The sequence below is a fragment of the Drosophila teissieri genome, chromosome 3R (assembly GCF_016746235.2).
Source record: "Drosophila teissieri strain GT53w chromosome 3R, Prin_Dtei_1.1, whole genome shotgun sequence".
Taxonomy (NCBI): domain Eukaryota; kingdom Metazoa; phylum Arthropoda; class Insecta; order Diptera; family Drosophilidae; genus Drosophila; species Drosophila teissieri.
The window spans coordinates 29,858,419-29,883,195 of NC_053032.1; the positions used below are offsets into that span (position 1 = coordinate 29,858,419).

Sequence of the window (24,777 nt, forward strand, 5' to 3'; positions counted from 1 at the left end):
GGAGTGGCCACCGATTGCTGCACAAAATCGCAGCAACATCAGCCAAAACATTTTAATAAAAACTTTTACACCGCAACGGCCGTGCAGTGCAGCTGAAATAGAAACAGAAAACCAAACAAACACACAAAAAGACACCAAAAGACAGAAAAAGACAAAAAAAAGAGCGACACACCGAAGCCCCAAAAACTGGTTCCCACTAAGCTCCTCTGGAAATGGAAATGGAACATGGTGGTCTTTTATTTACCTTTGACTTAACAGACGCTGTTAGCTGCTACATACATACATAGCTGCCATACATGCACCTGCAGATCGTGGATCGCAGTGCCAGTAGTACCTGTGCTCCCAACGCGAAGCCTTTCGCACTCGAAAACTGGGCCCACAACCAAGTATGTGTGTGTGTGTGTGTGGTGTGGTATCCATCAGCTGGCAAACTAGTAACCCCCGAAAAACCAGTTTTACCGCAAAAGCGAATGCCAGCTCGATTCCAATACGTTCCACCTGGGATCGGGAATGGTATGGAATGGCGTATGGTATATGGTATGGTGTGCTATGGTGTGCTATGGTATGGAGTGGTATCGCCCACTTGTTGCTGCTGCCGCGAGAGACAGGTAAAGCGAAACAGTTCCGAACCGACCGCAGAGCCGACACCACGTACTTTCGCGCAGTGTACGACGAGTGTGTGCCCCAAACGCAGCGCTATAAGGTGGCTGGCGCGATACCGGTTTTCGAGCTGGTATGAATATGCCCAAGAGCTAATTTTTTAAGAGTTATCTATCTCTCAAGAAAATGTGTAAAGTTCAGAATGGTCCGTTTGTGGCGACGTGTGATGTGTAATGTGTGCTGTGTGTGTGGAGCCAAGGCAACTTGAAGATCGCAACAGAAGCCTGAAAAGGGCAGACCACGCATATAGCGTATATAGTCGCGACTATATCTCGGATCCGAATCGCCCTGCCAGTGAAATAATCTCCCCGTTTGAATAACAAAGAAGCCTCGAGTGGCAAACAAAGCCCGCATCTGCGAGGCAACCATCATTAAATCTGAAAATTGTACCTACACAACTTTAACCCCGAAAGCGAGACTTTCTCTTGCCAATTTTTTTGTTTACCCAAATCACAGAGTGCAGCATTCGCAGTGAAAACAAACAAAACTCATCATTTTTGCGGGGAAATAAGGGATAGAACACTAATGTGGAATGTGAACGTGATCGCCGTATTAATCTTCATGTAGAAAACACACAACACGATTGGGATTTCGGCGGCATTTGCCAAGAAACGGCCAAGAAAACAACCAAGAAAACAGCCAATAAAACAGGCAAAATAACAAAAAACGTTTTTTGTCAGATCGGCAAATGAGGTCACGTATGTCGAGATTTGTGTAAGAAAACTTACACAGTCGTGTTCACTGTACAGGCCAACACAGATAGTCATCGACTTGCCATGCTACTTTTACTACATGATACTGTATTGCTACCAAACTCCCACGCGCCGCTTTGTTGCCCAGCTTTTCGCGAATTATTATGCCTTTAATTAATCCAAGAGGGCAACCTCGAAAACGCCATTCAAATTCAATCTAGTGCGGAAAACACGAGGCAAACGCCATCAAAATTCACTCACAAACCTGTCCGCAGATCATCAGTTTCAAAAACCAATTCCATACGAGTTTTATGACAAAGCAATGCATAAAATAAATAAATAAATAAATATTGCAGCACCTTAATCCTAAAAATCTGTGTCGCGAGTGTTTTTAATCGAGTTTTACCCCGTTTTCTATGCGCAGATACAACACATATTGAGTGGTTTAAATCCGAAATGTAATTGAGGACCAAGAATCACTTTTGTTAACGGCGTGCGACTGCATTTTTCACGTTGGATACTCAGCTGCAGTACTTTGAGCTATTTTAATATCACATCTTTACACCGAACGGTAAGTGCAGCGCGTTATTATGAACTATTATTAAGTTATTCAGCAGCCATCCATGAGCGAGAAGTCCAGAAGACAAAGATTAAATAATGTTCTTGGCTCCAGGCCCCAGAGATTAATCTTCATTTGGCTAAATGGCCAGAAGCCATTTATAAAGAAGAAAACATAATCACCTAACCGTTTTTTTAAGCGGAAAGTCAGGTCGATTAATTTCATTGTCACCCAAGAATTCGCAGCTCAATGTCTTTGGCCAGCGTCTTAATACAGAGATTAAATTTAAATATTTGTAAGTGCAACTAATTCACTTTGGCTATTAAAACGCTGGCCATTTAAGACAATCATTCTAATGGATTATTTGTGTTACTCAGCAGTTGCTCAAGTTTCGTCAGTTTCGTTCCTCAAAAAAAGGCAAATCACTTAAGTTAATCATCAAGAAAAATGATGGCGAACAAATTGGCTGTAAGACACTTGTCGAGTTCATTAGAACGATTAGAATTAGAATGTGGAAAGCACTTTGAGTCATTAAACTCAACAAATGGTCAGCTTGCAAAGGGTATAAGAAGACATTGCGATATAAAATTTAAAGGGTATAGGAAGATATAATTAAATACAATTCAAAGGGTATAAGAGGTATATTACTATATAAAATTCAAAGGGTATAAGAAGACATAACTATACACAATTCACTCCCATGGAAGTCATAAACATATAGAAACCCAACATGAATCGCTCAGATTGAGATACTTTATATGCTGATAGAATGCCGTATATTATGAAACATCTCACGGATCCGTGAAGAGCAATACTTTGTATGGCCAAGAGCGCGTCCGCTGTCCAATAAAATTAAAATACAATAAAACACTCACCGAATTAGCATAACAATCGCAGTTGGAGCTGACAGAACGTTGGTGCATACATGTGATCCGATCCAGGGGATCCAGGTGATCCAGGTGAGCCAGGGCATCCAGGGGAACCAAGTGATCCAAGGGGAACCAAGTGATCCAGGGGAACCAAGTGCCCAGGTGGACCAGAGTATGCCGCGATTCGGTGCCCAAAACGCTGGCGTTCCTTTCTTGTTTATTTAAGATTTGTGTGGCAACCATCGTTCGCATTCCAGCAGATTTGAGATTTAAGTTCGCTACGTATTGTACCACATTCAAAACTAGAAAATGTTGGCAAAAACAGCATCAATAAGCAACAGGTTTGCCGCATATCGAATCTGCACACAGTACACAGCACACATACAACACACAGCACACAACACACAGCATACAACACACAGCATACAACACAGGCATTCAAAGCACTGCGATAGCTCGGCTTTCGTTTATTTTGCAAACCAGTTTGGCACATTCGGCTTTTTCTATAAGTTTCCGGTTGAACATAATCAGCAACTGACTTTCTGTGGCCACCGCCGAGCTCCTCCTCGGGCTCCTCCAGCTCCTCCTGCTCCTCCTGCTCCTCCAATCTCCTCCTGCCCCTCCTTCGATCTCCTCCAGCTTCGCGATATCGCGGGCTTTGTTTATGCGGGGGAAATGGAAAATGGCATTTTGTATACGTTCAGTGAAAGCGGAGGACTAGCAGCGCTTTTCGCGAGCCTCGCTATTTTCCCGATTTCCTCGATTTTCTCGATTTCCTCGCAAATGGAAGCAGGAACGGCACGATCGAACATTTAAGGCCCCATATCAATACAATGTGATATCTCGCACTTGGGTTGAGTTACGCAATGGGCGATCGGGGCTTTTATGATTTCGGAGATAATTTCAGCAGCAGTTGCGTTTTGCAGACAAGTTTGATTCCATTCGAGATTGCAGCACACTTTGGCGAAATTAAATAAAATTAAATAAATCGTTGCGAAATAATGGGCATTTTGATTGGTTTATTTGGCTATGTGCGGGCTAATTGCGTAAATCGAATTGCATTTGGCCATCGAAGACAATGCTTGTAATTGGCTAATTACTTATGGCCAAAACAGCCATGTGTTAATCTGATCAATGCAGATCCAATCAGCCTAGAAGCTCAAACTAGTGCTTTGTTCATTAGAGCGTTCATTTAGAGTTCATTATTTCCCTGTTTTATGAGTTATTCGGTTAACTAGCCCCAGCTGGGAACCTGGGTCCTATGGATGGAACTAGCCACATCTAATGGCGGCTGAAAGAGCGGCAAAACCAGAAGATTAGCTCCGATCCGTTTCATTAAACAAACGATCCGAGTAACGGATACGCTGCAAGTGGCTCCTGGTGCCAACGAGTCTTCAATGGAGATTGCAGATGGAGCAGAAAGCCAGAAAGCCACAAAGTCAGAAAGTCAGATAGCCAGAAAGTCAGAAAGCCAGAAAGTCAGATAGCCAGAAAGTCAGTTAGCCAGCGGATGTGCGCCGATCTGCGGCCAGTGAGCAGCAACCTAGGGATAGAAAGAAGCCGCAGCATAGGATGGCCAACTCCCAGTTACCAACTCGCAGTTACCAACTCGCAGCTACCAAGCTCTAGGTTCTAACTGTATGCCAGCCGCAGTTGCAGCCGCAGCCGCAAAAGTTGATCGGCCAGTTGGCGAGTTGGCCATTTAGGCGCTCGATGAGATGAGGTGGGCCAAATGGATAAAATGGGTAAAATAAGTGAAATGGGTAAAAATGGTAGAAATGGCAGAAATGGTAAAAATGGGCAGAATGTGCACCTGATCGCGAGGTTCTGCGCAGGCTGGCTTGCCACTTTATTAGCCAATTTATGAGCCCACCGTTATGAACTTCTCTCTGTCAATATTGCACCAAGTGGTTTGCTCGAACGGAACTGCGAAGCTATTTTCAATTTGGCCAACAGTTTCGACACCAAGTTGGTATTTATTGGAGCTTCGGAGCTGGGCATCTTGGATCTCCACAAGTCCACATCCATATACGCGAATGTACTACATATATACATATATACGATGTGTATATTCGGGGCGCTGCGGCGAACGGACAACGCCAAGTTGGCTAAATTGTTTATTGCATATTGATATCACACCATTTAAGGCATGAGAAGCCGTCTTTGCATACAAAAGCAGTTAGCAGTCAGCAGAGGGCATTTCTCGAGCTGCACTCGCGACTATCCAGATTCGCTGTGTGGGCTCGTGGGCTCCACTGGCGTAGGCCAGAAAGTACTTGTATTTAAATCGGGGACTTGGGCAGATAGATGTATGCATGAGCTACAAGAAACGTATTTGTTTACTCTTATTTTCAGATAACATGGCCATGGCGGCGAGGAACCTCACTCCGCAGCAGGGACTGGGCTTCTTTGGGCTGCTAATCCTGCTCTGCTCGGCGGTTTTGGGCAAGTCGCAGATGTGCGAAGTGGAAACGGGGCAGACGAACATCATCCTGGACATCGAGGAGAGTCGGGAGTCGTGTAAGTACACTTCTACCGCACTGGATTATATAGAAATACAATGCACAGCGGCCGTCTTATCGACTAGCCAAACCCATTTAAGCCATTTAACATGGCCTTAAACTGGAAATATGAGTTTTAAGACAACGGCGGCGTTAAATCTATTACGTGGATGCTAAACATGAATGGCCATATGCTCTTCACACAAAATGCTCTGCGGCCAACCTCGACTTCAAGATCATAGACCAAAAGCACGAAAGCTGCAGCACCGTAATTATAATTTTAGACGTGTTCCGGCGCATAGACGGCCCATCACATCGCATCCAAGAACGAAGAGCACGTCGGTCAGAGAAATGATGTGTACTTCGTGGATACATTGTGTAATTTACATGCCGCAGAGGTGCACCTCTAAGTACCTTAATTGGTTTTTCGTCTAATTAGCTCTGGCAGCCGCGAGAATGTGGGGTCAAGAATTGCCATTAAAACATTGCTCATACGACGTGTGGTACATGCTGCTAATGTGGGGAAGTGGAATATCCCCTTCCTAGAGATGCACTACTAGTAAATCTATTATATGCGACTAAAAGGTATCATAAAATATGGCAGCTATGACTCCTTATGCAACTTGGAAGTCACAAGAGTCGCTAAATAACAAGAGCTTCCAATTGGAAGACTTTCTCGCGCATTTATGATGCATCTACGACGTGTGCCCACCAATATGCACATATATGCACTTTTATATACATATATGCACTTGTATATATGTACACTTGTACATATGTGGACACACTTGTGTACATAGACTTATGTGCACATCGCAAGTGATCGCTGCAACTTGACCCCAAATGCAAAGAGAAAGGCTGCTGTCTGCAGTTTTCTCGGTTTTCCCGGTTTTCGCGTTTTCCTGCCAATACGTTTTGCCGCTTTGGCGCTACTTGTACCAATAACCCAGCTTTGTTTATTAGATCTCCCGGCTTCCAACTGCAACTTTATTATTTATGCGTTTTCCGCAGTCATCGGACAGCCGACCACTCCGCCAGAGCTGCCAATCTTCGGCGATCCGGAGACGGAGATCGCCCTGAATCTGGTCTTCCCCAAAGGCCAGCCGATCTTCCAGCTGAACGGCAAGAGGCTGCAGCTGCTGCAGCCCCTGGATCGCGACGAGGAGAACCTCAGCCACATCGTCTTCCAGGTAAACCACACTGACGGTAGCACTTTCCACTGCCAGGTATCCACGAACCATGTCCGCCCGCCTCGTTCCAGGTCTCCTGCACCACCAGGTCCACGAGCAAGAAGCGCACCATTCCCATTATCGTTCGGGTGTCGGACATAAACGACAATGCACCGCGCTTCATGAACACGCCCTACGAGGTCACCGTTCCCGAGGTGAGTAAATGCTGCTGCAGTGCACCAAGTCCACCCAGTCCACCCGGTCCACCAAGTGGAAAGTGGACATTTTCCAGCGTGCGCACGATCAGCATTTCGTCGCCCCAAAGTTGCCCGCATTTCTCGCCGTGGTGCCGCTGGCTCCTCCGAAACCGGGTGCCAAACGGACTATCACGCTGGAGGAAGTCACAAGTGCACTGCGGCAAATTGGGGGCTAAATTCTCCTATTAGATTTGACTCAAACTATAGGTGTCTTGAAGTGCTTGTGTATCTGTTAGAAGGTTTTCAAGTACTATAATTGATCTGTAGCTGCCAGCGTCTTGCAGTGATATATATCCCTGTGTAGTTCTGTAGTTTTTTCCAGTGCACGAGTCAGGTGAATGTGCATAGTCTTCCCGACGCGACAGCAGCAACTACATACTGAACACTAATGAAGTGGTAGTGAACATGTTTTCAGCGCTTCGGCAACACAATAGCATGTCGGATGCCCAGTATCCAGGTACCCAAGTACCCAAGTACCCAAGTATCCCCAGTTTGCACAGTTTGCCTAGTTTTCCCAGTTTCAACAGTTGCACAGCATCCCCAGCATCAGAATCCAGCGAGGGGTTCTTGGGATCGGCGGCAAGAGTTGCAATTGTACTGCCTGCCGGCTCTTAATCACGTATTTAGACTAATAACGTTCAATTACAGAACTGTTGACATATTAGAAAGCAGCAAACTTGGCAAACAGCAAACAGCAAAAAGACAAAAGACATAAAACAAAGCGGAAACGTGCTATATAGAGAATGGTACATAGGAACCCCAGGAAGATCATTACTACTGTGCCAAGAGTTTCTGTTGTCTTGTACCATGGGAGAAACCTCACATAATAAGAGCCACACAGCTATTAGGCCATAAAAACCGTAGAATAATCAGTTAAAGTGTTGGATTTCACAAGAACGATGAGCAATTGCAGAGATGGAAATTGCAGCTGACTGAAATTGAAATCATTACCAGCAGATTAGCTTATTACGACTCTCTAAGCCGCAATCACTTTCCTCGCACCATGTGAGGCCATTTTAAGATGCAAATGAAACCCATAAGGATCTATATATATATGTATATATCTTTTATGACCTGCAACCTTGAAAGAGCCCCTCAGATGGCACATAAAATTACAAGCCAATACAATGCAACGCGGCTGAATATAAATCGTTCATTGGAATTCGCAATCAGGAGCTTCGCCCATACGAAATTTATTTAACAATGTGGAGCTGGAGCTGGAGTTTCAAGCTGGAGCTGAAGCCTTCAAGTTTAGGAAGCCTGGTGCGGAATAAACAAAAGCGAGGGCTACCTGCACTACATTGTACCATAGATCGGGATGCAGGTCCCTTTATAAGGCGAGCTGCCAGTCAAACTGGAATATAATTGGTATGCACTTGCCGGCTTAGGCGAACACTCCCGAGGGACTGCGTCCGTTGTCCAGCCGGCGAAGGCGAGGACAAGACAAGCTCTAGCAAATAATTACAAGAACCGAGATAAATTATACCTCAGTGTATCTGGTATATGGCATCTGTGTGTGGCAGCCTCACTGGCCACAGTCATGGGAATTTGTGCAGCTCTGGGCTATGCCGAAAATAAAAAATTATGAAAAGCGAAAAAGATGAGCTAAGCGTGCATGCCATTTAGCGGAAAACCCGAAAACAAATCGCAAAGTTCAGCAGATGAACAATGTCTGCCAATTCTGGGTACTAAATCGCCAGCTGTGGAGTGGGGAGACCACAGACCCATACAGCTCCAGCTCCATCTGCAGCTCCATCTCCGTCTCCATGCAAGTGGCAAACTTGCTCCTTAACTTCGGCTTGGAGGCTGCCACCGTTATATAACAGCCCAGCAGGCTTGTGTGGAGATCCACTGCAGCCACTTGACTCCAAAGACAGTGCGAGTGAAATAATGATCCGCCAGTTTCCGTTGGCTCCCAGTTGGGTTCCATGGGAAGCGTTAGGTATTCCGCACGCGGAAGCACCACTGCATCATGCTGAACCAGAAACTACTTACTCACCTGCGGGTTTTAATGGGGCAGGGAACACTTTCGGTTCTTGGGCGCGGTGGAAGCCTCTCCCAGCAAATGCCACCCGCTGCTTCCCATGTCGAATTAACTGGCATTTCTAATGGGCCGAGCTTAACGAGCGATAACACTTCTTCTTTCCCATTTCACAGAGCACTCCGGTGGGAACCACCATTTTCCGGAACATCCAGGCGCTGGACAAGGACGCAGGTGTCAATGGGCTGGTCGAGTACTTCATCGCCGAGGGCAGTCCCAACTCCACCGATGTGGAGAAGTACAGTGCGGATGGGTACGGCACCTTCGCCATATCCTTTCCCCACCAGGGTCAAGTGAGTCCCAACCAAAACTAATCCTCCCATAACTGGGTACAGTACAGCTTCTCCTTTCCTCAGGTTACGGTGGCCAAGACTCTGGACTTTGAGAAGATCCAAACCTACTATCTTACCATTGTGGCCTCGGTAAGTGAAGCCCTAATAATTTAAATATAACAAAGGCCTAATTAGGCTGTCTCTCTTGGGCATTATAACAATTAAAGTTGGCGAAGAAAGACCTCAATTAAGTGCTTACTTTTACCGGCTTTCAGTCGTCGGCATTTCATATGGCTCCCAGTACCTTTCACTCGCAAATTAGAGATTCAATAGAAGGGGAACGACCAAATATAACCACACATATGTGCTCCATTTGTAATGAATTACTCGTATGTGGTATTTCCAGGATCGAGCTCGCAATACGGCGGATCGCCTTTCCTCGACCACAACGCTGACGGTCAATGTGGCCGACTCCAACGACTTGGACCCATCGTTCATCTACAGCGGATGCGTTTCGCTGGACGGCGCCTGCATAAATCCGGAGTACTCCGCATCCGTGCCGGCTGGATCCCTGCTAGGAGTGCTCACGGTGCTGCCCGAGCGGATTCAGGCAGTGGATCTGGACACCATAAACTCGCCCATCCGCTACAGCTTCGCCAGCGGCATGCCCGGCAACTACGCCGACTACTTCCAGATCGATGAGAACACCGGAGTGCTAAAGCAAACGAAAGCCGTGGACACATCCACAGCGACGAAGTATGACATCATAGTGAAAGCGGAGGAGGTTTCGCCGGGACCACAGCGCTTCACCACGGCCAAGCTGGAAATCTTCGTGAAGCCCGTGGACGCCAATCCGCCCGTGATATCATCCTCCCAAGCGGAGGGCTACGTGGACGAGAACTCGCCCATTGGCACTCGGGTCTTGGACGCGCACGGTAACCCGATATCCTTCATGACCACAGACGCCGACCTCAGTGACAGCGATCCGAAGCCAGACTACATCTACGAGCTGACCACACCGTCCTTCAACGTGACCAGCGATGGCATCTTGGTGGTGAACGAGGACAACCTCGACCGCGACCCTCCGGCGCCAGGACGTTTCAAGTTTCAGGTGGTGGCCCGCGAACCCAAAACCAATGCGGCCAGTGCGCCACTCAGTCTCACAGTTCACCTGCGGGATGTGAACGACAATGCGCCCAAGCTGGCCATGGTGGCGCCCATCTCCATCACAGCCGGGGATCAGAGCGAGAGCCGGCTGGTCACCCAGGTCACGGCCAGCGACAACGACGAGGGTCCCAATGCCGTGGTGACCTACTCCATCTACCATGTGTCCAACAACGGCATCCAGAAGTTCACCATCAACGAGACGACGGGCGAGATCAGGACCCAGGGACGCCTGCTGGCCGGGGAGCAGTACAGCATCACGGTGCAGGCCACCGACATCGGAGGACTCTCCTCCCAGGCGATCGTGGAGGTGAGCGTGACCCCGGGACCGAACACGAAGCCACCGCGCTTCCAGAAGCCCATCTACGAGGTGCAGGTGAGCGAGGGAGCGGAGATCAACTCCACGGTCACAGTGGTGCACGCCGAGGATCCCGAGAACGATGCAGTGGTCTACTCCATCATATCGGGCAACGATCTGCGGCAGTTCGCCGTGGGTCAGGAGAGCGGCGTCATCATAGTGATACGAAAGCTGGATCGCGAGAGTCTGACGCGCTACCAACTGATCCTGAAGGCGGAGGATACCGGAGGTCTCTCCAGCAGCGCCACCGTCAACATCAAGGTGACGGACATCAACGATAAGAATCCGGAGTTCGAGGCCTCCACCTTGCCGTACGTCTTCCAAGTGGAGGAGGGCAAGGCGCAGGCCTCCGTGGGAGTGGTTCACGCCACCGACGCCGATGAGGGTATCAATGCCGAGATCACCTACTCCATACCCACCGACATACCGTTCACCATCAATGCCACATCGGGCGAGATCCTAACCGCCAAGCAGCTGGACTACGAGCAGCTGAACGAGTACAAGTTCGTGGTGACCGCCAAGGATGGAGCTCCGGATGCGCGACTGGGCACTGCCAGTGTTACGGTGATGGTGCTCGACCTGCCGGACGAGGTGCCCAAGTTCAGCGATGCCCGCATCGACGTTCACATTCCGGAGAACGAGGAGAACTACCTGGTGGCCACGGTGCAAGCCTTCGATCCCGACTCCGTGCCAGAGATCACCTACGTGCTCCGGAAGGGTAACGCGGAGCTCTTCAAGGTGGCGGAGAAAAGCGGAGAGGTGCGGACCGTCAAGGGATTGGACTACGAGAGCCAGAAGCAACACCAGCTGATCATCGGAACCATCGAGAACGATGGCGATGGACCAGGAGACACAATCCTACTGGTGGTGGATGTGGAGGATCGCAACGATCTACCGCCGAGGTTCATAACCGTTCCCGATCCCGTGACCGTGAACGACGACCAGGGCATAGGCACCATTATAGCCACTCTGCCCGCCATCGATGGCGATGGCACCTCGCCGGGAAATGTGGTGCGCTACGAGATCGTGGGACGCGGCAAGGCGCCCAAGTACTTCCAAGTGGATCCGGACACGGGAGCAGTGCGCATAAGGGATGAGCTGCGCAAAGAGGAGGACACGGAGTACCAGGTGGACATACGGGCATATGACCTGGGCGAACCCCAACTGAGCTCGGTGGCGCCACTGCGCGTCGATGTACATCATCTTTTGTCCAGCGGCAACAATGAAATCAAATTGGACAATAAGTTGGAAAGTGGAATGGGCATGAGCAGTGAAAGTATAGGCTTGGCCTTCAGCGACGACAGCTACACCACCAGCGTGCCGGAGTCAATGGAAGCCAACAGCACCCTCAAGCTCATTCAGATAGTGAACTCAAAGACATCCGCCGATGGGCCGCCGGCCTTCAGGTGTGAATTCGTCAGTGGCAATGAGGGGGGCATCTTCAATCTGAGCTCCGCCGATCATGGTTGTAACTTGCTGCTCATCCAACCGCTGGACTTCGAGAACAAGACCTCGTACACCCTCCAGTTGCGGCTGACATCCCATCGCTACTTCGTCAATCCGCTGAAGGACACCACCACCGTGGAGATCATAGTCCAGGACGAGAACGACAATGCGCCGGAGTTCGAGTTCAATAGGCTGCGCGGCCAACAAGACACTTTCTACACGGTGGTGACGGAGGAAATGGATGTGGACACAACCATTTTGCAGGTGCGAGCCACAGATCGTGATTCGGGGAAATTCGGCACCGTTCGCTACACTCTCTACGACGACGATGAAAACCGGGTCAACATGGTGAGCAGTCTATACTTTACTTACCCAATGCTATTTCTTGTTACCTATCAATCGATGTTTTCAGCCCACCAGCTTCTTTATGATGTCCGAAGACACCGGAGTTCTGCGCACTGCCAAGCATTTCAAGAACGAGAACGACTTTCCACTCACGTTTTTGGTGGAGGCCCGTGATAGCGATGGTCAGGAGCAGGGATCCCATCGCACGAGGGCCAGGATAGTGGTCAATAAGCTGGCGGACATCAATCGCATGGCACTGTCCTTCCCGAACGCAGCGCCCAGCGATCTGCGTAACTACTACACTGAGCTGGAGGAGCTGCTGGACAAGAAGACCGGACTGGTCAGCGGCATTGAGCGGATGAGCAGCCAGAAGTACTTGGCCAAGAACGGCTCGGTGATCGAGAATCCGGCTGCAACGGACATATGGTTCTACCTCATCGATCCCAAGACGGAGCAGCTCGTCAGCCGCAAGGACAGCATTGTGGAGACCACTTTGCTGGAGCCAGCTGCGCGATCCGAGCTGAACATCGCGCTGCCAAGAGCCACGGCCGAGAATATATCGTTTCCCCTGGAAAGAAAGGAGCACGTGCACAAGGTGGGCTACTAGTTCTATCATCTTTGGACATCTATTAACTCTAGCCTTGGTAACTTGCAGGTCAAAGCCGCCGTAGCCATCGACAACGAAGTCTTCCCCTTCACTCTGATTGCCATATCACTCGTTATACTCATCCTGGGCACGATCGGCATCATTTACATATGCATTTCGTGGTCAAAGTAAGTGGATAACATTTAGTACAACCTCTATATAGTTTTACTTACATATTTCAATACCTCATTTTTATAGATACAAGAACTTCAAGCAGCGCATGCGCCAGTACTCCTCCACGAATCCGCCCCGCTACGATCCTGTGATCGTTAACCAGCAGGCCTCGAGTGCCAGCGAAACCATAGCCAACATGAAGGAGTACGAGACCCAGATGCTCGCCATGGCAGTGCCACCGGATGGGGACGACGATCTGCAGCTGGACTTCAGTGCCAAGAACCACGCCTTCTCGCTGGACAATGTGAGCTACATAACGCACAAGGAGAACACCAACGGTGGTGGCCAGTCCAGTCCCTCGCACTCGGATGCCACCACGGCCACGATTGCCACTCTGCGCCGCCATAAGAATCTCAACAATGCCAACATGAACAACAATCTGGCCATCAACAACAGGCAGAACACGTTCAACAGGACCCTGGAGATGAACACCCGCAACAACGCCAATCCGCTGGGATCTCCGCCGAACGGAGCCCTCTCGGGCACCTTGACTTTGGGCCGCATCAAGCACCAGAACAGCAACCACTACCAGAACGGCGCCTACAACATAGACCCAACCGGGCCCAACAACATGGCCAATGCCAAGAACAATGCCTACAGCACGATGGGCAGGCGGGGCAACACCTTCGGCGACGTGGGACTGCTCAATGGCAACGCGGAACTGATGAACGCCACGCTGGGTCGGAATGGCCAGCTCAACAATCGCCTGTACGGCGGAGAGGTGCCCATCACCAACCCGCTGTTCCAAAGGTATACATAGCTTACGCAATTCCAAGTTTATAGCCCCAATGGTAACACCCTCTATTCCGCAGATCCAATTCCGATCACAACCACCTGAGCAGCACAAACGAGAACGTCTCCTTCGGCAAGAGGGACTATGGCCAAATAGGCTTCTCGTATCTGAACGACTTGGACAGGTCGGAGGTGGAGACAACAACGGAACTGTAGGGAATACAATAGGATTATTCTGGTTTCAACATATTACAGACTTTGTTAATATATTTAGCTGCCAATTTGTAATTTTAATAGTGCATTTTAACAACGAGAGCGGTTGCCATCAATCTATGATCATAGCACAAGCAATCTGTACATATCTGAGTGGAGATGCAGAGCGGAGGAACTGATAACTGATATATTTAACTGTGCATAAGATCAAATAATTACAGTCATTACTTTTAAGCGAACGCAGAGTGCATATTTCCCATATATCTACGAAACTGCCAGACGCAGGCGTTTTCTCTAAGAATTGTTGAATAAATGCGCGTGCATTAATATAAAGTGTATAAACTATGGAGAGCCAATAAATGTAAATAAATATAAAGTGAATTCATAGATTTAAACTAAAGCGTGCCTATTTATTAGGGGATCCTTGTTCCCGAAAACACAAAAACCACACTGGCGGAGTACAAAACCAATTGACATTTTCGGGCTGGAGATTTATATCTAGGTTTCTAAGATTGCAACAGTAAACATTTACTCTACGAGGGGTCTAACAAGTAAGTCTAGATCTGTTTTGAGCGGACTCTTTGGGCTTCACGCTGCCTTTGTTGTCTTCGCCATGAGCCGTGGTCACGTTGAGGGCTTGACTCGTGAACAGCTTATCCGAGGGGTCCTCCTTCTCCTTTTTTATGGCGGTACTCACACTGGCGGACTGCGTCTCCTCTTCCTCGGTCTCCGACTCGCATTTCTGTGAAGTAAAGTGAATGGCAACCATGAGAAGGATTGATACGTTGGGCTAGCAGGTGGATTGGGGTTAGTATGGTGGGTTATTACGTTTACTATGCTATTAGACTAGTTCATGAGGGCATCGAACCAGGGCATGTGTTCTATGCCCTCCAGCAAACGCAACACTTCGTTCACATTGCTCTCCGACTCGTCGATGTCAAAGTTAAGTTCGCTACTGTCTTGCACAGATGATTGTTCTAACTCTAAGTTGCCTCCGATGAGATTGTCTTGAATCTGACTTTCAGCGGGACCAACTGAGTCGTTGGACCCGCCCTCGCCTTCCTCCTCCAAGCCTAAGTCTACAGGAACACTCTCCGCACCGCGATCTTCAATGTCTAAGCCCAGGTCACCGTCCATGTCCAGGAACATGGTGTAATCGTCGTCGAAGGAGTTTGCCAGATCGTCAACTGCGTCAAGGTCAAAATCGAATATACCATTTGCAAAATCCAAGAGGTCATCACCCTCCGTCTGCGGTTCATTCCGTGGATCTTCGCCGACAAAGTTATCGAGACCACGGCCTGCTGCGAAAATACTTTCTACCGGCGGAGTGCTTGGAACTTCATAAAACTGGGGGATGAGAGGTCGGCAATTTATTCAGGGTCGATCACAAAAGGCTTACTTAGACAGTACTAGCACTTATATACATGTGTTTCGTGTTTGTTTCTCTAGATATACTTAGCTTTACTACAAATCAAGCCTAAATACTAGTTACGCAGTATGGATTGTTCGAACTGTTTCACAGTTCGCTTACTGTAGTTTCAGCAGTCATGTGCAACACAACTTATGGCAATGAGTGAGTGGGTAGTTGGTATATCTAAGCAGTTACGTGTGGTGGTTATGGCGTGGGTTGGGTTAGTTTTTGATCAACGCACCTTTTGTATATACTGGCGCTTAGCCGGCGCCACTGTCAGGTGCAGTACGCAACTGGAGTCTTCGAGAATGCTAGCCACCGGCTCCTGGCAGACCACCCCACTCCGCTCCACGCCGCAGGCCCGGAACAGGACCTGGCGCTTATCCTCCAGAATGTGCTTGCGGCAGTGCTTGCAGCACGGCAGCGTGCGCTCCCCACACTTGACGCCGCCTTCGGTGAAGACGCACTTCGGGTTGCTCGACGACTTGGATGCGTACAAGGTGTCGCGAGCGCGCTTCTCCTTCAGTTTCTTGTAGAGCACTGCCTCCACGCCCTGGCGACGATGATAGCTATTCAGCGCCTTCAACTGTTCGTACAGCTTGCGCTCGTGTGGTGTGTCCTTCAGCTGATCGTGAATGCTGCCTGAAAGTAGGGTATTAGACACATTCTCTGGCAAATTCAAGGACAATTGATACATACAATATAGCTCTCGCTCGCGTCGTATGTCGTGCAAGTACTTGCGACGTCGCTGCTTCAGTACGTTCTGCAGATATGAAATCTGCTCGCGATAAAGTCCCTGAAGCTTGATCAGCTTCGTTTCGGCAATCTTCACTGCCTCTGCGCGCGTGAAGACGCCAGCGTGTCTGCAAGAATGAAGCCAAATTTAATAATACCCTAACTAACACTACTACACATGGGTAAAATCTTACTTCAATGGATCATCATCTTCCGAATCGATGCTTTCATAGTCAGATTCGTAAAACTCAATGTCCTGGGCGGTGTTCCTTAGACAGGGCGGATCCGCATCGTTGCTGGAACTATCAGAAGCATAATCAAGAATTCGACGTCGCTTGCGTGAGCTTTCCACAACATGTCCTATGGAGTTGCGGTGATCTTGGGTGACTGGAAGTCAGGAAAGTTAGATTTGTGCTTGAGTTACAATTATCAGGACATACCGAATGGCGTCACATGGGGTGAGACCACATCGATTTCATCATCATCGGGCTCGATCTTGGGAGCCTCTGGCTTGATGTCCTCCACATTGATGTGCGATGAGAGGCTGTGCAGCAATGTCTCGTTGGTCTCCACGCGGCTGCGGATGCGGCCCACATTCATGTGCGTCTTCTGCAGCTGCGTCTGGCGGTTGTGCTCGAAGCAGAGGGTGGTCAGAATCTGCTCCTTCTTATTGTCGTACTTTGCCACCGCGTTGATGCACTTCCTGCCGTTCGAGTAGACGTGCGAGCACTGGCGGTAGTTGGAGCGCGGGTCGCGCAGTATGTGCCGGATGCAGTACTCGTAGCCCTCGATGCGCATCAGGCTGCACTCGTAGGTGGGATTGGCGCAGTACTTAATCTTCGCCAGCTCGCTGTGGATCTGCTCCCGCAGCTGGTGCTCCTTGTCCGGTGTGCAGGGCGTGCCGGTGAAGCGTGCGCACTGGCGCAGTTGGTTCGGCGAAAAGCTGGACATCTTCCTTTCAAGATTTCTGCCTTTTTTCAGGGATTTTCTTTCGATTTTTCCAACGAAGCGAAATGAAATAAAACGCTGTGGAAATGGTGTGACCACAGCAAAGTTGAGAAGAATTACCACGCACGTTGACAGGCCAAGTGGTGGGGGTCTCTGCTAACAAGTCAGCATCGCCCAAAACCATGAGGGGTATTCCGACCTTGAGTTTTGAGTTCAAAAACAGCTTAAAAATTAAAGATTAATTTAAAAAAATACTATACAAGTTCGAATCTAATACCATCTGTACATTTATTAGATTATTGTTTTTTTAAATCTTTCTGTATGCTAATGAACATGGCTTTAAGCCTGAGGATTTCTTGTTTCTTAAGAAAAATGGCGAAATGTACTGGAGCGCGGAAAATCTTCTTCTACGACGTCTTCACGTCTCTTCCTCCTTTGGCAACACGGCTGTTTCGCTTAAATATACTTCGATTCTGGCCATTCTTATGCCGTAGCGAACCTTGTATTCCAGTGCTTCCAGTTGCGGGAGACACCTTCGGTTGATGAGGAGCAGGAAAGCCTGACTCGTCTTCCAAATATCCTCCGCCCTCAGGATGGACCAGTCGGACATGTCGACGTCTAGGTTCTGCGCTCTCAAGCAGATCAGGATGCGGTTGTGGTCCGTTTGACCATGGGGCAACCAAATGCGCGCTTGGGGCCGCCACGGAATGTCGCTGACATGGACGAGCCTGATGCGCAGGCCATCCCACAAGTCGCCTATGGTGACAACGCACGCCTCTAGGAATATCTTTGAATAGCCGTCGGCGCACCTAATCACTCGGTGGCCTCGGATCACATCGGATGAGTCGAAGGACGGGACGGGACCCCCTGGCTTGGCCATGACTCTGTCAGTCACCATGTGGGCCAGTCTGGTCTCGATCTCCTCCCACTTTTCGTAGAGCAGACGGCCGTCTTCGTGGAGTTCGTCCACCAGGGCCATCGTCAGGTTGTCATGCGTTGCCCCATTGGGCTGGCCAGCATTAGAAGGACCTGGGCCCTTTGGCTTCTTAGGGGCACTCGCCTTCTTAAGTGCCTGTTGCTTTTGCTTTGTACGCTTCTTCGACTTTTTAACCGCACTCTTGGGATCCGTTGATCCTGCCGCTTTCGCCTGCCTTCTTAGTTTTTTCCTGGCCCTGGCCTCGGCGCGCCTGGACTTATCTCTCTTCGTCTTTACTGCATCTAAGATTTGATTTTTTTGTTTTATCTTTTTTTTTACCTGTGACGAGATGCAGGGCTTATCTTCAGGGGGTTCGGATTTCACACGACGCCGCCAGAGAGAGTCCTTCCGATCTTGAAGGAGCAAGTGGACCAGTTAGCATCGAGAAGGCAGACAACACGCGACTTACCATCATTGACTACACTCACATCCTCGAGTGGCTCAACCTTTATATTTTCCCTATAGCAGATGGAGGGCTCCTTCTTTATCCAATTACTGGACATTTTGGCACTTAATGCGTCTTGGTTTTCCAGAGCTAAACAGTAAACAATGTTTTTACCATCAGAGCGGGAAAATGCCTAAAAAAGAACCGTAGCTCCAAGTGGTTGCAACCCATGATAAAAACTCAGCGTTGGCTCAAACCATGGAGAGACTTAAAAAAGAAATTGAGTTGTTTCCTTCAATTGTTTATTGATTTCATAAAATTCGTTTCCCGTTATACAATAAGTTTTAGTCATAAGACACAGCTGAATCTGATCTTAGGTTTTTCCCAAATCCCGTAACCTTTTAAATGCTATTATTTCTTGTTGTCTCCCGTGGTTTTGACGTCCGGATTGTGTGGAACGATGCGAACTGGTTGGTTTTCGTAGTGGAAGACTCTCCACAAGCTGTCGCCATCCTTTACCAAAAATCGGCACCGACCTTTGCGCGACGTGTTTTGTATACGCTCCTGGATGAGCAGAATCGCTTTGTTGGACAGTTCAGCTCCTGGGGGTAAGATCCAAGCGGACTGATCCATCCTATCCGCCTGTTCCACATTTTCCGTCTGGTTAAGGTCCTTCGCATGCGCCGCATCCTCTGAGCGCTCCGTATTGCCCGTCGGCTCCATCTCCATCGACTCATCTGTGATCTCCTGCTCCGCAGTCTCCGAGGGATCCATCTCCTGCAGGGGGGGAATTTGAGGGGTGAGGCGCACAAACTGACCTCCTCGAATGTATACTCTCCACCGTTTAAGCCCATCCCTTACCAGGAATTTGAACCGATTCCTATTTTTTCTATTCAGCACATGGGTCTGAATCTCCTGGATCACAGCCTCAGACAGTTCAGCTCCTGGGGGTACTATCCAATCTGACACATTCGCCTCCGCCTGCTCCGATACCTCAGTATGCACGGGATTGTCCTGTGTAATGCGAACTCGAAAGTCTTTTCCGACGGTCACTCTCCAAGATTTCCCCTCATCATTAACCAGGAACTGGACCGTTTGTCCTTTTGACTTGTTCAGAAATCCGTTCTTGATTTCTAATATCGCAGCGTCGGAGAACTGAGCTCCCCGAGGTACTATCCAGCCGAATGAGTTCACCTCCGTCTGTTGTTCCACATTAGATGGCGTTACCTCCTCCGCCTGAGAAGCTACCTTAATTTGCCTGATATTCTTTGGTTTGTCCGCCCCCTTTGGTTGTTCCACTTCTACCTCATTGGTCTCCTCCATGCGCGTTGTCTCCTCTTCGTGAATAAAATACGCTATGCGGACTCGTAATCCTCGGCCAATCATTACTTTCCATGTTATTGGACCATCCTTAATCTGGAACCGCAGCTGATGGCCTCTTCGCTTGTTCTGCAAACGTATCTGAATCTCCTGGATCACTGCTTCAGGCAATTGAGCTCCTCGAGGTAGTATCCAGCCAAACGAGTTCTCAACCGTCTCCTCCGTATGTGCCTGTACTACTTCCCGGTCCGCTTGACTGGGACTGGGTATTTCGCTGGCGTGAACAAGCTTGATGCGTAGTCCATCCCATTCGTCGGCTAAGTGCTTAATGCAATCCTCTAGGAAGATCTTGGAGAAGCCGTCCTCGCACCTGATCACCCGGTGGCGCCGGATAACAAGTGACGAGTCAAGCAGCGGGTTGGGTCCTTGCGGCACAGACGTTAGTCTATCCGCCACCATGTCCGCCAGCCTGCTCTCGATTTCCCCCCACTTTTCGAACAGCAAGCAGCCGTCTGCGTGGAGCTCATCCACCAGGGCCATTGAAAGGTTGTCCTGGATCAACTCCTTATACTTCCAATCCGAAATATTGGATTCATCCGCACCTCTGGACCGTTTAAGATTCATTCCATTTGCTTCCAATGATCCGTTTCGCTTACGCTGCTGATGAACGCTCCTAATTGGCGATCTTCGTTGAACAGTTCCACAGCGTCCTCCCCTACTTCCTGACTCCGGTGAGAAACCGCAATCCTTGCGATGCGCCCAGGAGGAGCGTTCTAAGCCCCGGGAACCTGAGAGGTCTCAATTTTGTTATGGGGGTGCTTCAGATACCTGACATACATACCATCATAAGCCGGTTTCACGTTTCTGTTCTCCCTGGAATAGGGAGTTGAAGCAAAGCCTGGGTCTACGCGTGTATATCTAGTCATATTTAAAAATTAATATTGTCATGCTTTACAGTGCGGAACGAAACTTCGCAAAAGTAAACAAAACTCAGCCTGTTTTGTTTCGATAATTATAGAAACCTATCGGGCTCTGAAGTACTTCGATATTGCAAGTTATCGAAGAGGGTGACCATAGCTTGGGTTAGTCATCTTATTGTAATCTGATTATAAAAATATCCGTTATTTTGGACCGTTTATGTACAGTGCACCCAATGGAATATGTAAATATGTAGTTACAGCGATTAGGGAACCGAAAATTTGGAAATACAAATTAATAACACATAATTGATGTACAGTTTGTTACTAACTCTAAGCGTAACAAAGAAGTTTATTTACGAGCTGAAATATACGGATTTAAGCCAGCAGTTTTTACAAAAAAATATATAAATTAAAGAAAGGACATAGCATAACATATAAATCATTGCTGTTGTGGCAAAAACCTTCACTTTCAATTTCTTCACCCCTCCCCCGCACAGTAAATGCACAGATCATAAAGTCGTTTAAAGTATAATCAAACCTAAGTGTAAATTATCATATTGCCCGCCTTATCCACCTACAAATACAAGCCGTTCCAATCGTCGGTGGGCTAGTTGTCCACCACGTTCATGTCCAGGAGCAGCTTCTTGGTCTGCAGATCGATGAGCCGGCGCTTGGCCCTGGCCAACTCGGCCATCTCGTTGTAGTATATCGTTTCCGCCTTGAGTTTCTCGTCCAGCTGGGTGGTGGACTCCGCCAACGAGGCGCTGTCCGGCGGAATCATGTTCTGCATATCCGCTGGCTCCTGCTCCTCGCACCTGTCCACCACCACGGAGTCCGAGTTGTCCACCACGTACTCGTAGAAGGGTTCCTGTAGCGAAATCGAAGTGACCTTAAACCAGAGATCGAAAGCATGTAGAGAGTAAGTGGGTAGGGAGTGGCCCGCGGACAAACCTCTTCGTCCAGGTGATCGGCCACCTTCTCGATAATGCTGTCCACATCGTCAAAGTTCACTTTTTCCAGAGGATCAGCCGCCTGCCTACGGTCTAGGTTGCTATAAGAGTCCTTCTTCGGTGTCATGAGGTGCTGGTGCGAGTGGTTCAGCGTCTTGGCAAGGCTGGTGTGGCGCCGCACGATGTGGCGCATCAGATTGGAGGAGGAGTGCTTCGAGGAGAGCGTCTTGCCGCAGTGCATGCATTTGGCCATGAATTCGGAGATGCGGATAAAGTGGGCCCACAGCTTGTTGTTCTTCCCAATGACCTTGTTGCGCATTTCCTCCTGGCTGTGCCGCTCCATCTGCTCCTGTTCCCGCTTCACGCTCATGATGCCGCGCACCGCAGACTTGGTCTCGCCCTCGCCCTCTGTGAGCTCCATGCTTAGGTCCTCTGAGGCGGATGCTTCCAGCTCGTCCTTCAGCTCCGCCAGCATCTTACCCTCCTCGCCGGCAAAAATCGTGCGGGCCAGGAGCTTGTGGTTCCGAATTAAATGGCGCGTCAAGTTGGAGGATGTGTGTTTGGAGGACAACGTCTTGTCGCAGTGCTTGCACTGAACTATGTACTCGGTCAGGCGGTGGAAGTGCGCTAGAGCCTTGAAGTTTTTCCCAACCATAGCTGCTTCCACCAATCCGGAGTTGCAGTTTCGCCCGCTCCTGGCCAATTTGTTTGCAATTGTCGCGTTTATTTATCAAATTGCAATTATTTTCGGTGCAAAATGAGGGTGTGACCGTTTGCGTGAAGCCACAAGCTAACAGTTTGCCGAGCTAACAGTGGTCTGTCAAGAACGCAGGCTGGCCACACCTCTGACAACAGTTTTTATATTTCCAAAGCAGTAAGGGTACTCCCCTAGGTTAAGTTGATCAATTCATAATGGCTCCATTGTATATATAACTGAAACTATAATAATAATAATAATACATAAGAATATAATCGAAGGGAATATTGCTATAAATAATTTACCGCTATGGCTTACATATAAAGCGAGGGGGCATATTTTTCTACGTTCTTCTTACCATATTTAACTGAATCTAGTTGCTACAAATTAATATTTGAATTTATGCAACAGCACCGAGTGTACTGTAATGCGAGCGTTAACAGCGCAGCGTTGCCCAACCGCGGCAACTGTCAAAAAGATAACCCTACTTTTTTGACACGAGGTGCTGTGCGTGTCTTTTCCTTTCTTTCTCGCTTTTTACTCGAACATGGGTAAGTCGACTCCCGCAATTTGCGTCGAAATATCAAGAAAATGGGCTGAATACGACTCGCAAACATCATGAAAGTGCGCACAAAGTACGTTTACAACTGCATCGAGCGAAAAGCAACGGGGAATGTGTGAATTTAAAGAAATATCAGTGAATTTAACTTGGTGCGGCTCTTAGTAAGCCCCTAAACGTGCCCATGCTCTTGATTTTTCTTTCGACTTTTCCGTGTGACTTGTACTAACTTGCTCTTATTTATCAATCACCAGGTATTAGCCGCGATAGTGCACACAAACGCCGGGCAACCGGAGGCAAGCGCAAGTCGCTCCGCAAGAAGCGCAAGTTCGAGCTGGGACGCCCCGCCGCCAACACCAAGGTAAGGATAATCTCCGGATAATCTGAATCTGAATGTATTCGGATGCCAGGGTCCAGTTTCTCATACTCCAGTTAAGGGTTAGTTGTCGGTGCTGAAAGGTGTGCTTGGGAACCCAGCACATTTTCAGTGTTTTTATCTAACCATCGTGAGCTACACACATGGTCGTTAAGTTGTATTTTTGAGATATGGTGTTTTCAATAATCGATATACTTCAGTACAATACTATGTAATGGAATATGATGTATTTAACTGCAATAAGTATGAGATAACCGGTCTTAGTATGCCAATGCAATATAAAATGATGTTAACGCGTGTCAACTGCAATTGTGCTCTTGAGCACTCTTCTTGATGATTGAAAAGCTTTATGTTCGGACTACTGATTTATGTCGTTCCCTGCATAAGGTCCTCCATACATACTGTATGCCCGGACTAACCAAGAACTCTTTTTCTTTTAGCTTGGCTCCGGACGCGTGCACTCTGTGCGCACTCGTGGTGGAAACACCAAGCTCCGTGCTCTCCGTCTGGAAACCGGAAACTTCGCCTGGGCCTCCGAGGGAGTAGCGCGCAAGACCCGTATCGCCGATGTGGTGTACAACGCCTCCAACAACGAGCTGGTGCGCACCAAGACCCTGGTGAAGAACAGCATCGTGGTCATCGATGCCACGCCTTTCCGTCAGTGGTACGAGGCGCACTACGTGCTGCCCCTGGGACGCAAGCGTAACCCCAAGCACGCCCAGAAGGAGGACGAGAACGACGTGCTGACCAAGAAGCGCAGCGAAAAGGTTATGAAGAAGTACCTGGAGCGCCAGAAGTACGGCAAGGTCGAGCAGGCCCTCGAGGATCAGTTCACCTCCGGCCGCATCTTGGGTGTGTATTCTTTCTTGATTATATGTTATAAGCTTGTTATAGTGATGTAAAACCCTTAGCGATCCAGCTACTTTATTGTATCGATCTTGTTTTAAGAGAGATGCAAGCCTGTTGGGTGTGATTCGGCTTGTCATAGTTACTCTGATCAAACCACTTAACATGCTTACTTTTCATTCACTTGAAACCCCACTCTAAATTCTTTTTCTTTTCCCTTCCAGCTTGCATTTCTTCCCGCCCCGGACAATGCGGTCGCTCCGACGGCTACATTTTGGAAGGCAAGGAGTTGGAATTCTACCTTAAGAAGATCAAGTCTAAGAAATAAAGGCACTAGATAAGCTTGCAAGACATGATTTGCAAAGAAAAACGGAATAAAACAACTTGTTTTTTATAGGAAGTGCATTTTTCTGATTTATTCTTTCTTTAGTTTGCCTGCTGACAAAGAAATGGTATCCCAAATAGTGGTGTTCCTCCAAATAAAATTCAGATAGAAGATACGAATGTTCGTGGATAGTGGAGAGCAAAGGACTCTCCCTTAAATGTCTATTGAATT

At 48.5% G+C, this 24,777-nt stretch overlaps 6 protein-coding genes and 1 non-coding gene across 9 annotated transcripts; 3 read left to right on the top strand and 4 right to left on the bottom strand.

Moving 5' to 3' along the window:
• The first annotated feature begins 629 nt into the window (after positions 1–629).
• On the top strand, positions 630–14,493 carry LOC122619635 (cadherin-99C). Its single transcript, XM_043796683.1, has 12 exons — positions 630–733; positions 1,777–1,923; positions 5,136–5,300; positions 6,293–6,471; positions 6,543–6,665; positions 8,865–9,041; positions 9,105–9,170; positions 9,427–12,336; positions 12,401–12,928; positions 12,989–13,107; positions 13,178–13,903; positions 13,966–14,493. Exons 3-12 carry the CDS (start codon positions 5,141–5,143, stop codon positions 14,099–14,101), a joined length of 5,124 nt encoding a protein of 1,707 aa, XP_043652618.1. The 5' UTR covers positions 630–733; positions 1,777–1,923; positions 5,136–5,140; the 3' UTR covers positions 14,102–14,493.
• On the bottom strand, positions 14,484–17,286 carry LOC122619636 (KAT8 regulatory NSL complex subunit 2). 2 transcript variants are annotated; one of them, XM_043796684.1, is made up of 6 exons: positions 16,685–17,286; positions 16,439–16,631; positions 16,209–16,372; positions 15,751–16,151; positions 14,927–15,445; positions 14,700–14,840 (listed from the first exon to the last, which is right to left on the bottom strand). In XM_043796684.1, exons 1-5 carry the CDS (start codon positions 17,193–17,195, stop codon positions 14,945–14,947), a joined length of 1,770 nt encoding a protein of 589 aa, XP_043652619.1. In that variant the 5' UTR covers positions 17,196–17,286; the 3' UTR covers positions 14,700–14,840; positions 14,927–14,944. The 2 variants fall into 2 exon arrangements, with proteins under 2 accessions (XP_043652620.1, XP_043652619.1); XM_043796685.1 differs by lacking the exon at positions 14,927–15,445 and having other exon boundaries at positions 14,484–14,840.
• Positions 17,287–17,455: 169 nt separating this feature from the next.
• LOC122621156 lies at positions 17,456–18,740 on the bottom strand. Its single transcript, XM_043798913.1, has 2 exons — positions 18,578–18,740; positions 17,456–18,521 (listed from the first exon to the last, which is right to left on the bottom strand). The coding sequence occupies exons 1-2, from the start codon at positions 18,669–18,671 to the stop codon at positions 17,611–17,613; spliced, it is 1,005 nt and encodes a 334-aa protein (XP_043654848.1). The 5' UTR covers positions 18,672–18,740; the 3' UTR covers positions 17,456–17,610.
• Positions 18,741–18,833: 93 nt separating this feature from the next.
• Positions 18,834–20,899, bottom strand: LOC122619471. Its single transcript, XM_043796439.1, has 2 exons — positions 20,715–20,899; positions 18,834–20,661 (listed from the first exon to the last, which is right to left on the bottom strand). The coding sequence occupies exons 1-2, from the start codon at positions 20,797–20,799 to the stop codon at positions 18,965–18,967; spliced, it is 1,782 nt and encodes a 593-aa protein (XP_043652374.1). The 5' UTR covers positions 20,800–20,899; the 3' UTR covers positions 18,834–18,964.
• Positions 20,900–21,105: 206 nt separating this feature from the next.
• LOC122619472 lies at positions 21,106–22,541 on the bottom strand. 2 transcript variants are annotated; one of them, XM_043796441.1, is made up of 2 exons: positions 21,745–22,541; positions 21,106–21,661 (listed from the first exon to the last, which is right to left on the bottom strand). In XM_043796441.1, the coding sequence occupies exons 1-2, from the start codon at positions 22,396–22,398 to the stop codon at positions 21,401–21,403; spliced, it is 915 nt and encodes a 304-aa protein (XP_043652376.1). In that variant the 5' UTR covers positions 22,399–22,541; the 3' UTR covers positions 21,106–21,400. The 2 variants fall into 2 exon arrangements, with proteins under 2 accessions (XP_043652376.1, XP_043652375.1); XM_043796440.1 differs by having other exon boundaries at positions 21,106–21,682.
• Positions 22,542–22,941: 400 nt separating this feature from the next.
• LOC122620117 (40S ribosomal protein S8) lies at positions 22,942–24,621 on the top strand. The gene is made up of 4 exons (XM_043797431.1): positions 22,942–22,991; positions 23,254–23,360; positions 23,816–24,227; positions 24,446–24,621. The coding sequence occupies exons 1-4, from the start codon at positions 22,988–22,990 to the stop codon at positions 24,547–24,549; spliced, it is 627 nt and encodes a 208-aa protein (XP_043653366.1). The 5' UTR covers positions 22,942–22,987; the 3' UTR covers positions 24,550–24,621.
• On the top strand, positions 24,329–24,374 carry LOC122622735. Its single transcript, XR_006326334.1, has one exon. It is a non-coding gene; the product is annotated as a small nucleolar RNA R442 (small nucleolar RNA).
• Positions 24,622–24,777: the final 156 nt, after the last annotated feature.